This window comes from Pristiophorus japonicus, chromosome 10, assembly GCF_044704955.1.
Source record: "Pristiophorus japonicus isolate sPriJap1 chromosome 10, sPriJap1.hap1, whole genome shotgun sequence".
NCBI classification, from domain to species: Eukaryota; Metazoa; Chordata; class Chondrichthyes; family Pristiophoridae; genus Pristiophorus; species Pristiophorus japonicus.
The window spans coordinates 65,219,530-65,233,432 of record NC_091986.1 but is presented as its reverse complement, the minus strand read 5'-3'; the positions used below and the strand labels follow the sequence as shown (position 1 = coordinate 65,233,432).

The 13,903-nt window shown below is 40.9% G+C and overlaps 1 protein-coding gene and 1 long non-coding RNA gene across 11 annotated transcripts in view; one reads left to right on the top strand and one right to left on the bottom strand.

Annotated features, from left to right (window-relative positions):
- Positions 1 to 13,903, bottom strand: part of LOC139275001 (zinc finger protein 462-like) — a 189,675-nt gene that overhangs the window by 51,723 nt on the left and 124,049 nt on the right. For 4 of the 10 annotated variants that reach the window (XM_070891840.1, XM_070891842.1, XM_070891834.1 and 1 more), the window contains one exon: positions 13,405 to 13,559. The exons of 5 other annotated variants lie outside the window; for them this stretch is intronic. Coding sequence is in view for 1 of the 5 variants with exons in the window: in XM_070891835.1 (XP_070747936.1) it covers positions 13,405 to 13,449 (45 nt within the window). In the remaining 4 variants the exon portion in view is untranslated. Of the gene's footprint in view, positions 1 to 12,747; positions 12,838 to 13,404; positions 13,560 to 13,903 lie in introns of those variants that run through there. One more of the 10 variants, XM_070891847.1, reaches the window with a different exon arrangement.
- On the top strand, positions 13,591 to 13,866 carry LOC139275004 (uncharacterized). The gene is made up of 2 exons (XR_011595649.1): positions 13,591 to 13,659; positions 13,782 to 13,866. It is a non-coding gene; the product is annotated as an uncharacterized lncRNA (long non-coding RNA).

The window sequence follows — 13,903 nt, the reverse complement described above, 5'->3', positions numbered from 1 at the left end:
GTTTAACCCAAAATGACACCAGCAGAAAGGGACATATCATAGGGTACAGCGATTGCCCACACAACCTCAACATCACAACACGTGCACGAGTCACTATCCTCTCTCACCTTCCGAATAGAACAGGTGGAGGTCTGTGGGCCCAGTGTTGGGACTCCAACACAATATATAAAAAGGCAGCGTATAACGGCATGTATTTTGTGTGCGGGCATCGGGCGTATCCCTGTTTACCTAGGCGATGGACAGGGTCCTGCTATTTGGGATATGTGGTGCCATTTGTGCGGCAAATACGTACCCTGGCAGAAGCACATGCCTCCAGCCGACACAGGTGAGCCCTCACCCCCGCCGACAGGTTCTTTGGGGTCATGATGTTTCCAATCGGGATAGGACGCACCATGGATGAAGTACAGAACCTAGAGAGGGTATTGGAACAGATAGCTAACTATACTGCTGAAGCTCTGGAGGACATCACGGCTGAAATGGTAGCGATACGGACCGTAGCATTACAAAACCGAATGGCCCTTGATTACCTGTTAGCTGAGAAAGGGGGAACGTGTGCCCTGATCGGATCTGAATGTTGCACTTACATTCCCGATAGTTCAGAAAACATAACCAATCTCGCTGATCACATAAGAAGGGAGGTGAAGAAGTTATCCACACCAGCAGGAGGATCTAGCTGGTTTGATTGGCTATTAGGTGGATCTTGGAGATCCTATCTAATGCATGGGGCAATTATTCTCATCGTAGTAATAATTACCTGTTGCTTGATTGTTGGTTGCTTTAACCTTTGTTGTAAAGTAATGATGGCAAGGTTAGCAAACCCTCTTGTGGCCATGGGCTCCCGGGTTATGATCTAGCAAACTAAAGACCGACTCGACAAGGAGGATCAGGGAAGAGAGTGCGAACGGCTGAAAGCGATACTCCTGGAATAATCCTAAAGATTATCATGGAATGATAAAAGCGGGGAATGAGAATGTGCGAAAATGTATAGCAATGGAGACAGTGAAGTGAACAAAGGAATCATGGAAGGATAACCAAAAGAATGTCAGACTGCAAATGTTACAACATTGGCACAAATAGCAGACTTGCTCAAGGTCTTGGTTGCTAGTCACGCCAGTAAAATTGTAGCAATAACAAGCAATGGGTGAAAAGCTCTTTGTGCAAAAACAGTTGCTATTACACATAACCACTTGCCCGTACCTAATTAGGCAAGGAAGGCCAGGTGTCGGCTCATGAGTGGACAAAGGGAAGGAGGGATCACAAAAGGATAGGGTGAACTGAATGTCCCTCAATTGTATTACGTACCGAAAGTATATAACTGTTGCGCCCCTACATTGTAACGGGACTTGTCCAAGGGAAGTGAGCGCACTCTGAGGGAGAGCGTTACTTTGTTCTGATAAGTCCCGGCCGGTGAAACAATTAATAAAGTCTGCTTTGTTAGAAGCTGCTACAGTGTTCGCATGTCAGTGTATTCGCTGAAACAGATTGAGGGAAAAAGAAACCGTATCAACACAGGCAGCAGAAAGAGCGTGCGGCAAATCTGTCCCAACCACCCTTCCCTCAACAACTATTTGTCCCACCTGTGACAGAGACTGTGGTTCTCGTATTGGACTGTACAGCCACCTAAGAACTCATGCTAAAAGTGGAAGCAAGTTTTCCTCGATTCCAAGGGACTACCTATGATGATGAGAGAGGGATGGGTGGAGGTGAGTAAGGATGTGAAAGAATAGGGTAAGGAAGCTAGAGTGATGGGGATGTGATGAGTCGCGTACAGCAGGATGAGATTGAGTGCGGCTTTGTTCAAACATTTCATGATCTACTGAGATCATTGAAACATTTGTGGTGCTGCACCCAGGTTCTCCTGATCACATCCCTGCTTGTGCCTCCTCTGCAATGTGCAACCAGGCTGTGTTGATCTCCCGGGAAGGTCTCTTCCACTCATGAGAAGGGAAGAGGATCTCCGTGTGTACTGTGATTCCCTCCATAAGCCAAGTTTTGTAAAATCGCGGCCATTGGGTGCCCTGGTAGTCAACCTTATGAAAAAAAATTTTAAAATATCATCTCAGAATCAACACCAAAGAAAAAAATATACTTGCTTTAAAAGGTGCAAGCACGCTTTAAATATATGTTAGAGCACCAGCTATCCTGCCCTCCCAATCGGCGAGCTGCTCATCAACACTGGAAACCCGTGGGCAGCTTGCCAATTCAAATGAATCTCAACCATGAAAATGGTTAAGTCGTCTCTGGAGACATCAAGCAGGCATCCTGATCACTTCACCCACCCAAAGTCTGCCAAATATGAAAATCATCCCCTGTATTTTCTGTCTTTTCGGTTATCAAATACAGATCTGAAAATGTAACTCCTAGACAATGAATCATGATTGACAAAATGCTAAATGGTATCATTGTACTTTTAAAATGTATATTTATGAAAAAGAATTGCCTGTATGACAATGTTTTGTTCTTAATATATATTGATAGAGTACAATTAATTTTTGTGCATTGACTTGTATGTGTTATAAATAAACAGAAAACAACGTAATGTAACAGAAGCGTTTGTCAAGTCAGAGTTGGAAGAATCCAAAGGTCTGAATGAAAAAGCAGTAAATGAAAATTACTTTGAGATACCTTTTTGTGATCATCCCGGTTGTGATTGCTTCAAGAACACATCTATTCATTCATTTGGTTCAATTGCAAATGAAAAATTAAGTTACAAAAAGTCCAGATCAGTTTCCAATAACTCTTCTCAGTATAGTGCTTTAAAAGGTGCGGGAAAAGACTGGCTAGCCTTATCAGACTCTAAGGAAAAATGCTTGAAACAAAATTTGTTCAGAAAGCACACTTCGGTTGGAACAAACACATCTGACCAGTTTTCTTCAGAAGAAATATGGAGAATAACTCCTCGTGTTACATGGACAAGTACTGATGGACAGTGTACTGTTACTAGTAAATCATTGGACAAGCAAATTTCAGGATCATCACGAAGTAACACCGCACTGAAAGAAACTGAATACAGTAGCTATGAGTATGAAAGATATTCTGCATCACCATCGGGATTTAGAAAGGATGAAATAATTATGTCAAAGGTAACACTTGGCGAGAATGCCAAAATGGCAGGCCCACGATTATCAATTCCTGAGTCATCTCTCAGTTACAGTACACAAACCACAAAAAGTTCATACAGTACTGAAACATTGAGAAAAATACCATATGTTAATGTAGTGAAATTGGCGCCTTACTCCACATTAAAAACCCAGGTTTGTAATCCACTTACTCCAGTGTCTACACCCGGTTTTGAAACCATTTCATCCTGCAGTAGCGATGGTTGTTCCTCTTTTGCTCATTATTCAGACACTCAATGGTCATCTGAAACATCTTGGTCTACAAGTACTTGCTTGAATACTTTAACGGGAAACCACATTTCTCTCTATTTGAGACCATTGCTGAAATAGAAACATCAGGTTGTATGTCATCCGCTTGTCCATCATCTCCAACAGGCCAGACCTTGCTTGCCTCAAGAGCGATAATTGACAAAATCAAAAGAGTGCCAGTACAGAATGATTTTATAAACAACAGGTACTGCAATGTCTTCAAGGAACAGTCTTGCCAGATTCAAACCAGCTTTCTTTGTCTGATATCTACCATTTGGAAGAACATGAAAAGTATGCAATGGTGAACAATACCAATTTTCACGTTTACCCATGCATTTAGAAAGTTGCTTTTATGACAAAAGAAAATGTTGAAAAATTTGAGTTACTTCAGCTCAGAAAAAATCTTCATTTTGTTTTACCACCAGTTACTGAAGAGTTGGAAATTGTTAAAAGGAATCAGGGAATGATTGGAAAAGTTCGGCAAATGGAAAATGTGCTTTATCAAATGATACCTACTGTTGTTCCAAAATTACCTGAGAACCAGTTTAGAACCCTTGAGCTGAATGCTGCTCAGATGGCATTAGAAAGTCTGTGGGGATTGCCACACATTCAAAGGAAGTCACTTTCAATGATGATGCCTCGACTATCACCTTTACCTCAAAATTCATCCATTGAACTTAAAATGAAGGAAATAAAAACATTCAGCCTCACTGAAAATGATGTTTTTGACTTGGAATTCAGTCTGCAAAGGAGGATTGGAATGCAACAGTGGAGACCAATATCAGTCAAGGAAGTTAACTCCGCAGATTCTGCTAATGCGACCATAATGAAGTTGGAAGTCTCAACATTCAATGAAAGGCAGACCACTCGCCTAAAATTAAATTTGGAAAGAAAGATAACTCAAGGCTGCAGAAGTACCCCTCTCATTCAACAATCTGTTGGAATACAGAAATCGCCAGTCTATGCCCTCAAAGAAGATTCAGTTGAAATTAAAACTGAAGAGGTTGAAACACCACTGCTGTATTATGTACACATAGAGTAGGAGTAAATGGGGACCTTTCAGAATGGCAGGCAGTGACTAGTGGGGTACCGCAAGGTTCTGTGCTGGGGCCCCAGCTGTTTACACTGTACATTAATGAGTTAGACGAGGGGATTAAATGTAGTATCTCCAAATTTGCGGTTGACACTAAGTTGGGTGGCAGTGTGAGCTGCGAGAGGATGCAATGAGGCTGCAGAGCGACTTGGATAGGTTAGGTGAGTGGGCAAATGCATGGCAGATGAAGTATAATGTGGATAAATGTGAGGTTATCCACTTTGGTGGTAAAAACAGAGAGACAGACTATTATCTGAATGGTGACAGATTAGGAAAAGGGAAGGTGCAACGAGACCTGGGTGTCATGGTACATCAGTCATTGAAGGTTGGCATGCAGGTACAGCAGGCGGTTAAGAAAGCAAATGGCATGTTGGCCTTCATAGCGAGGGGATTTGAGTACAGGGGCAGGGAGGTGTTGCTACAGTTGTACAGGGCCTTGGTGAGGCCACACCTGGAATATTGTGTACAGTTTTGGTCTCCTAACCTGAGGAAGGACATTCTTGCTATTGAGGGAGTGCAGCGAAGGTTCACCAGACTGATTCCCGGGATGGCGGGACTGACCTATCAAGAAAGACTGGATCAACTGGGCTTGTATTCACTGGAGTTCAGAAGAATGAGAGGGGACCGCATAGAAACATTTAAAATTCTGACGGGGTTAGACAGGTTAGATGCAGGAAGAATGTTCCCAATGTTGGGGAAGTCCAGAACCAGGGGACACAGTCTAAGGATAAGTGGTAAGCCATTTAGGACCGAGATGAGGAGAAACTTCTTCACCCAGAGAGTGGTGAACCTGTGGAATTCTCTGCCACAGAAAGTTGTTGAGGCCAATTCACTAAATATATTCAAAAAGAAGTTAGATGCAGTCCTTACTACTAGGGGGATCAAGGGGTATGGCGAGAAAGCAGGAATGGGGTACTGAAGTTGCATGTTCAGCCATGAACTCATTGAATGGCGGTGCAGGCTAGAAGGGCCGAATGGCATACTCCTGCACCTATTTTCTATGTCTCTATGTTTCTATTATGATCAGGTAGCTCATCTTGAAATGAAACCAACAACTACTGCAACTGAAGACAAAATAAAATCCATTGAAGTTATTGTTAAAAAATTGATACTCCCCAAATTAGTAAATGCAGCATTGAGTATCTGGATTCTCATCTGGACAGAAAAATTCCTCAGCGCAGATCTAACTGTTATGTGAACAAAGAACAGCCACTTGAAGAGATGTCAAGTTACCATCTACTGCAGAGCATTAATAAACCTGATGTACCTCAACAACATCCAACTTCAACACACCAACCATCAGAAACAGAGGTTTAGCATGCGCCATCACTTCCTTCAGTGAATGAATCCTTTTTGAAAAATATTGACATTACATATGGGAATATGACATTTGTAAATAAAGATCAAGTTGAAATTATTCCGTTGAATAAGACTGAAAATATGCAACAGCTGAACTCGAAAGAATTGGAAATGAAAATGGGCACATCTACAAAAGGAAATGATGTCCCTGAGAACATAGCCCCTTAGGACCCCATGGAATCAGAATGTCCCCTCTACCACATGACTGAGGAAATGACCACCTATGTTCTTTCCCTGACTCAGGCTCTGCGAATAGCCCACAACCAGGTTCGAGATGCTCACCTCGACCTCCCAGTTTTGCCCGAATCGTCCCTCGTGGCACCAGGGAAGTATGTCCTGATTAAGAAATGGATTCGAAAGGGATTAGAGCCACGATGGGAGGGGCCTTTTCAGGTGTTACTTACTACCCCCACTGCAGCTAAGGTTGAGGAGAGAAGTGCCTGGGTTCACATGCACCACTGCAAGCTCATCACCCTCTAACGAACCTATTTTACTGGTTGTCCTAACCCCCGTTTCTGTTCCAGGCTTCCTCTTCTCCATAACTGAATAAGGTCCTTCCTAGGAGCGTCCCGACTAACTGAGCGGGTCCCGAGGAGAACAGTTTGAACCCCTGCCCCCAGTGATAGACAACCAGCTACACCGACGGTGACCTGAGAGGCGAGAAAACCGAACTCTTTGAATCAGCAAAATATTCGGACTATTTATCCTTGTCCACAGAGACGCTACAAGAAACATTTTGTTCTCAAATAATTGTTAACCAAGAGTGATAAGATGAAACTGTGTCTGTGTGCCACAGTCTGTATAGTAGCGTTGGTGTACGTCAAGTGCGGCGCGTGGGAAGCGAGACTGAAGCGAGAGCTCCATGTGAACACCTTTTTAGATATGTCTTATGTTTATGCGCGAAATGGGAACTTTTCTAGTTGCTGGATGTGTTCACATATCCCTGTACATTCCAAAGTGGGAATTCCTTTGTGCCCCGTTCCACTGACCCTAACTGAGACTGTCAGGTGGATTCAGAGCCAGACTATCATGAGAGGAGGGGGGCCAATGCAAATACGAGAGATGAAAGGCGGGTCAAAAGAGGAAGCACGGAGGGCAGGAGGCGTATCATACCGTTACCACGTGAACGACCACGGGGACGTCACCGAGTGGGAGAGTGCTGGAGACCCCATTAGTCAAACATTCCAGGGATGGTACCAATCAACCTACGACCGTGAAAAGGAACCCCCATTCTTAGCCTGACCAATACCTCGGGGGTTGGGAGGCCAACCGGGGCATATGTATAACCCGAATTGACACCAGTAACAAGGGACATATCATAGGGTACAGCAATTGCCCACACAGTCTCAACATCACCACAGGTGCACGAGTCACCATCCTCTCTCACCTTCCGAATAAAACAGGTGGAGGTCTGTGGGCCCAGTCTTGGGACCTGGAAGCAATATATCAGAAAGCAGCTTTTAACGGCACGTATTTCGTGTGCGGTCATAAGGCATATCCCTGGTTGCCGAGGCGATGGACAGGGTCCTGCTATCTGGGATATGTGGTGCCATTTGTGTGGCAAGTACGTACCCTGGCGAAAGCACATGCATCCAGCCGATACAAGCGAGCCCTCACCCCCGCCGACAGGTTCTTTGGGGTCATGATGTTCCCAATCGGGATAAGACGTCTCATGGATGAAGTACAGAACCTAGAGACGATACTGCTAAAGCTCTGGAGGGCATCACGGCCGAAATGGTAGCAATATGGACCGTAGCATTACAAAACCGAATAGCCCTCGATTACCTGTTAGCTGAGAAAGGGGGAACGTGTGCCCTGATCAGATCTGAATGTTGCACTTACATTCCCGATAGTTCAGAAAACATAACCAATCTCGCTGATCACATAAGAATAGAGGTGAAGAAGTTATCCACACCAGCAGGAGGATCTAGCTGGTTTGATTGGCTATTAGGTGGATCTTGGAGATCCTATCTAATGCATGGGGCAATTATTCTCATCGTAGTAATAATTACCTGTTGCTTGATTGTTGGTTGCTTTAACCTTTGTTGTAAAGTAATGATGGCAAGGTTAGCAAACCCTCTTGTGGTCAAGGGCTCCCGGGTTATGATCCAGCGAAATAAAGATCTACTCGACAATAAGATTCAGGAAATAGAGTGTGAACGGATGAATGCGATACTCCTAGAATAATCCTAAGGGTTATCATGGAATGATAAAAGGGGGGAATGACAATGCATACTGAAACTGGATATTGAATGTGTACAGACATTGAAGTTGAGAACGTTGGAAATGTATAGGGACAGTAAAAAGTTAACAAAGGATTCATGGAGGAATAGCCATGGAGATCTCAGACTGGAGACTGCAAGTGTTGCAGTATTGACACAGCTTACAAAATAACTTCAAGGTCTTATTAGATCATACCACTAACATGAAACATTAACAGAAGAATAATGGCTCTGTGTAAAAACAGACCATACTGAAGTCGGCTCATGAGTGGACAAAGGGAAGGAGGGATCAAAGGGGATAGGCTGAACTAGGATGTCACTCTAATTGTATCTTGTAATCTTTTACCGAAAATGTATAACCGTCGTGCCTTTACAATGTAACGTCACTTTGCCCGTAGGAAGTGGGTGCGCTCTATCGAGAGAGCATTCCTTCTGTCTGATTAAGTCCCGGCCGGTGATTAACAATAAAGTCTTCTTTGTTATAAGCAGTAACAGTGTTCGACTCAATGAATTCGCTGAACCAGATTGAGGGAAAAGAATCCACATTTAACAAAGACTGTCTAGCCTTATCAGACTCTAAGGAAAAATGCTTGAAACAAAATTTGTTCAGAAAGCACACTTCGGTTGGAACAAACATATCTGACCAGTTTTCTTCAGAAGAAATATGGAGAATAACTCCTAGTGTTACATGGACAAGTACTGATGAACAGTGTACTGTTACGAGTAAATCATTGGACAAGCAAATTTCAGGATCATCATGAAGTAACACCGCACTGAAAGAAACTGAATACAGTAGCTATGAATATGAAAGATATTCTACATCACTATCGGGATTTAGAAAGGATGAAATAATTATCTCAAAGGTAACACTTGGCGAGAATGCCCACGATTATCAATTCCTGAGTCATCTCTCAGTTACAGTACACAAACCACAAAAAGTTCATACAGTACTGAAACATTGAGAAAAATACCATATGTTAATGTAGTGAAACTGGCGCCTTACTATACATTAAAAACCCAGGTTTGTAATCCACTTACTCCAGTGTCTACACCCGGTTTTGAAACCATTTCATCCTGCAGTAGCGATGGTTGTTCCTCTTTTGCTCATTATTCAGACACTCAATGGTCATCTGAAACATCTTGGTCTACAAGTACTAGCTTGAATACTTTAACGGGAAACACACATTTCTCTCTATTTGAGACCATTGCTGAAATAGAAACATCAGGTTGTATGTCATCCGCTTGTCCATCATCTCCAACAGGCCAGACCTTGCTTGCCTCAAGAGCAATAATTGACAAAATCAAAAGAGTGCCAGTACAGAATGATTTTATAAACAACAGGTACTGCAATGGTCTTCAAGGAACAGTCTTGCCAGATTCAAACCAGCTTCCTTTGTCTGATATCTACCATTTGGAAGAACATGAAAAGTATGCAATGGTGAACAATACCAATTTTCACGTTTACCCATGCATTTAGAAAGTTGCTTTTATGACAAAAGAAAATGTTGAAAAATTTGAGTTACTTCAGCTCAGAAAAAATCTTCATTTTGTTTTACCACCAGTTACTGAAGAGTTGGAAATTGTTAAAAGGAATCAGGGAATGATTGGAAAAGTTCGGCAAATGGAAAATGTGCTTTATCAAATGATGCCTACTGTTGTTCCAAAATTACCTGAGAACCAGGTTAGAACCCTTGAGCTGAATGCTGCTCAGATGGCATTAGAAAGTCTGTGGGGATTGCCACACATTCAAAGGAAGTCACTTTCAATGATGATGCCTCTACTATCACCTTAACCTCAAAATTCATCTATTGAACTTAAAATGAAGGAAATAAAAACATTCAGCCTCACTGAAAATGATGTTTATGACTTGGAATTCAATCTGCAAAGGAGGATTGGAATGCAACAGTGGAGACCAATATCAGTCAAGGAAGTTAACTCCGCAGATTCTGCTAATGCGACCATAATGAAATTGGAAGTCTCAACATTCAATGAAAGGCAGGCCACTCGCCTAAAATTAAATTTGGAAAGAAAGATAAATCAAGGCTGCAGAAGTACCCCTCGTGTTCAACAATCTGTTGGAATACAAAAATCGCCAGTCTATGCCCTCAAAGAAGATTCAGTTGAAATTAAAACTGAAGAGGTTGAAACACCACTGCTGCATGATCAGGTAGCTCACCTTGAAATGAGACCAACAACTACTGCAACTGAAGGCAAAGTAAAATCCTTTGACGTTATTATCAAAGAAATTGATACGCCCCAAATTAGTAAATGCAGCATTGAGTATCTGGATTCTCATCTGGACAGAAAAATTCCTCAGCACAGATCTAACTGTTATGTGAACAAAGAACAGCCACTTCAAGAGATGTCAAGTTACCATCTGCTGCAGAGCATTAATAAACCTGATGTACCCCAACAACATCCAACTTCAACACACCAACCATCAAAAACAGAGGCTGAGCATGCGCCATCACTTCCTTCAGTGAATGAATCCTTTTTGAAAAATATTGACATTACATATGGGAATATGCCATTTGTAAATGAAGATCAAGTTGAAATTATTCCGTTGAATGAGACTGAAAATATGCAACAGCTGAACTCCAAAGAATTGGAAATGAAAATGGACACATCTACAAAAGGAAATGATGTCCCTGAGAACATAGAAAGTAAAGATAGATTTGCTGTACAGGCTAGTGTACCATCCAAAATATATGCCAAGAAACAAATGTATCACACTATATCAAGACAAGGAGCTATGACTGTTTCACCAGTTTCCATTTTTAGCACAAATACAGTTACATTAGCTAATCTACAACCTCTTGGTGAGAAGCAGACTCCAGCATCTAAAAACCACGCAATAGAATCTAAGCAAATTAATTATTTTGATGAGATCAAAACAAGGAGAGCTCAATTTACAACACAACAAAAAATAAATAACAGTCATTCATCAATTATGTTTACTAGACCATGCACCACTGGCATAACCATGCCTATAGAGAAGATTCAGAATATTATTAATGAACCTGAAATATGTATTTCTAAGAAATGGGTTGAAATTCCATCTAATGTTCACGAATCAGTCAGCAGTGTTCACAACCCATACAAAATACCTTCAATTAAGTTTATTCCTCCTAACAGAAGAGGTCCAAGACCAAGGCCACGGTGAGAATGTGTGAAAATGTATAGCAATGGAGACAGTGAAGTGAACAAAGGAATCATGGAAGGATAACCAAAAGAATGTCAGACTGCAAATGTTACAACATTGGCACAAATAGCAGACTTGCTCAAGGTCTTGGTTACTAGTCATGCCAGTAAAATTGTAGCAATAACAAGCAATGGGTGAAAAAGCTCTTTGTGCAAAACAGTTGCTATTACACATAACCAATTACCCGTATCTAATTGGGCAAGGAAGGCCAGATGTCGGCTCATGAGTGGACAAAGGGAAGGAGGGATCACAAAAGGATAGGGTGAACGGAATGTCCCTCAATTGTATTACGTACCGAAAGTGTATAACCGTTGCACCCCTATATTGTAACGGGGCTTGTCCGAGGGAAGTGAGTGCACTCTGAGGGAGAGTGTTCCTTTATTCTGATAAATCCCGGCCGTTGAAACAGTTAATAAAGACTGCTTTGTTAAAAGCTGCTAAGGTGTTCGCGTGTCAGTATATTCGCTGAAACAGACTGATGGAAAACGAATCCGTATCAACAACGGTGTATACCATTTATTGAACAGGATGCTGTTGACTGCTTGGAAATGAATTTAAAGCAAAGACTTATTTCCCATCTCTGGGAATGCCCAACTTCCTTTGAAAATTCAATGAGAATGATGTCTCCTCAAGCAACCCTCATAACCAAGGTGAGAGATGCCCAAATAGAGCCAGTCAACGTGGACTCAACTTTCATTGATAACAAAACGAGAGACTCTTTTGAATTGCACATTACACAGAAAAACCTCCAACACAACAGGGATTTATCCTCAAATTTTCAGAGATCAACAGAAATATTCACTTCATCATCGCCTAAATTGATTCCTTCACAGCTAAATCTAATTGATACATATGTTGTCACCACCGAATTGCCATTCATAACTGTAAAACATAAAAACATTATAGAAAGAAATGAAAAGAGAAGAATAATAAACAATAAGTGGGGCCTCCCCAGGCTTGTCCAGCAATCTTTAGCTGATTTCATGGTTGCGGCACGACTGCAGTCAGAAAACATTGATCGAAATTATTCAGTGTCCAATAAAACTAATATGCCATATCCTTTTAAAATCATTCCCCGTCAGAAAGAATTGCCTCAGAATGGAAGAGAAAACATGTTTCCATCACAACCTGAAAGAGGTAGTAGGAAGGGAAAAGCAAACAATTTAAGAGAGGTATCTGTTGTTATCAACTTCAAGCCAGAAGACAAAAATAAATTAATTATGTGCTTAACGAAACAATATGTTGAAATTAACGTAGATTGTTTACCAAATCTCGTAATGGAATCGTATAAACATTCCTATTCTCTAGCATCAAATAAACATTTACCAAAGTCAATTAGAGTTGGGAAAGGATATAAAAAAACCAAGACCATTGTATATACCTTTTATGGAACATGATGCTGTTGATCGTTTGGAGTTAAACTTAAAACAAAAGCTTATTTCAAGTTTGTGGGGATTTCCAACTTCATATGAAAAGTCATTGGAAATGATTCCTAAAGCACCACCAGTACCTCCACCAATCAAGACATGTACAGCTGAAATAGAGCCTATTGGTATAGAAACAGTTTTCCTTGAAGATAATGTCAGGATCAATCTGGAATGACACATTACACAGAAAAAACTTCAGCTTAACTGGGGCATACCAACAGAAATTCAGAGATCAAGAAATGCATTCATTCCACCTGCTCCAACATTGATTTATTCCCAGCTAAATCCACAGCCTTATTTGCATGTATAGTTGTTCTAACTGAACTGGCATTCAGAAGCGATAAACATAAGAAAATGTTGGAGCTCAATATGAAGAAGAAAATCATCAATCATAAAAGGGGTCTCCTTCCCAGTGTTGTTCAGAAATCTTAAATTAATTTTATCGATTCTAGTTTAATAAAAGATCCGATTGCACATTCAGACATTCGAAAAGGAAGCAAAACATTGTCCAGTAACACTGATTCTCATAAGGATATATTACAACACACCCAAAAATTGCTATTACGAAAACATAATAGTGTGGAAAACACTGAACTGAACAAGATAGAATCTCAAGATAAACTAGACATATGCATAACAAAACAATGCTTGGAAATTAAAATGGATTATCTCCCTGATATAGTAAAGGAGATGTACAAAGTCACATATCCTTTAGAATCAAAGAAAAGCTTACCAAAATTAATTGCCCTTGGTAGACGTTATAAGAAGTTGCGACCATGTTATATACCTTTTATTGAACAGGATGCAGTAGATCGTTTGGAGCTGAATTTAAAACACAAACAGATTTCCCAATCTGCTGCTGAATTATTAGTTGATTTTCTAGTCTGTCTGAATAAAAATGAAATGTTTGTTTATTTTTAGTGCCATTTTTGTAAAGAGCTGAAGAATCCGAAGATGGCTCAAACCAATTGGAAACATGCAATTCCTGGTAATTTTAGAATGAATGAAAATTTGACAAGCAAGCTTTATAACCAATTTCAGTGATTAAAAAGCATTTTTGATGCAATTATTGATTATTCTGACATTTCTCTATTTCACTCTTTGTTTAAGAGTCAACTGACACCGAGCAAGAGGTGGATAAGGACAACCATATGCCCATACAGAAATGGAGACATGGTTTTTATTGCATGAAAAAGTAAGTTTTAAATTTCAAAAGATATTCTTGAAAAAAA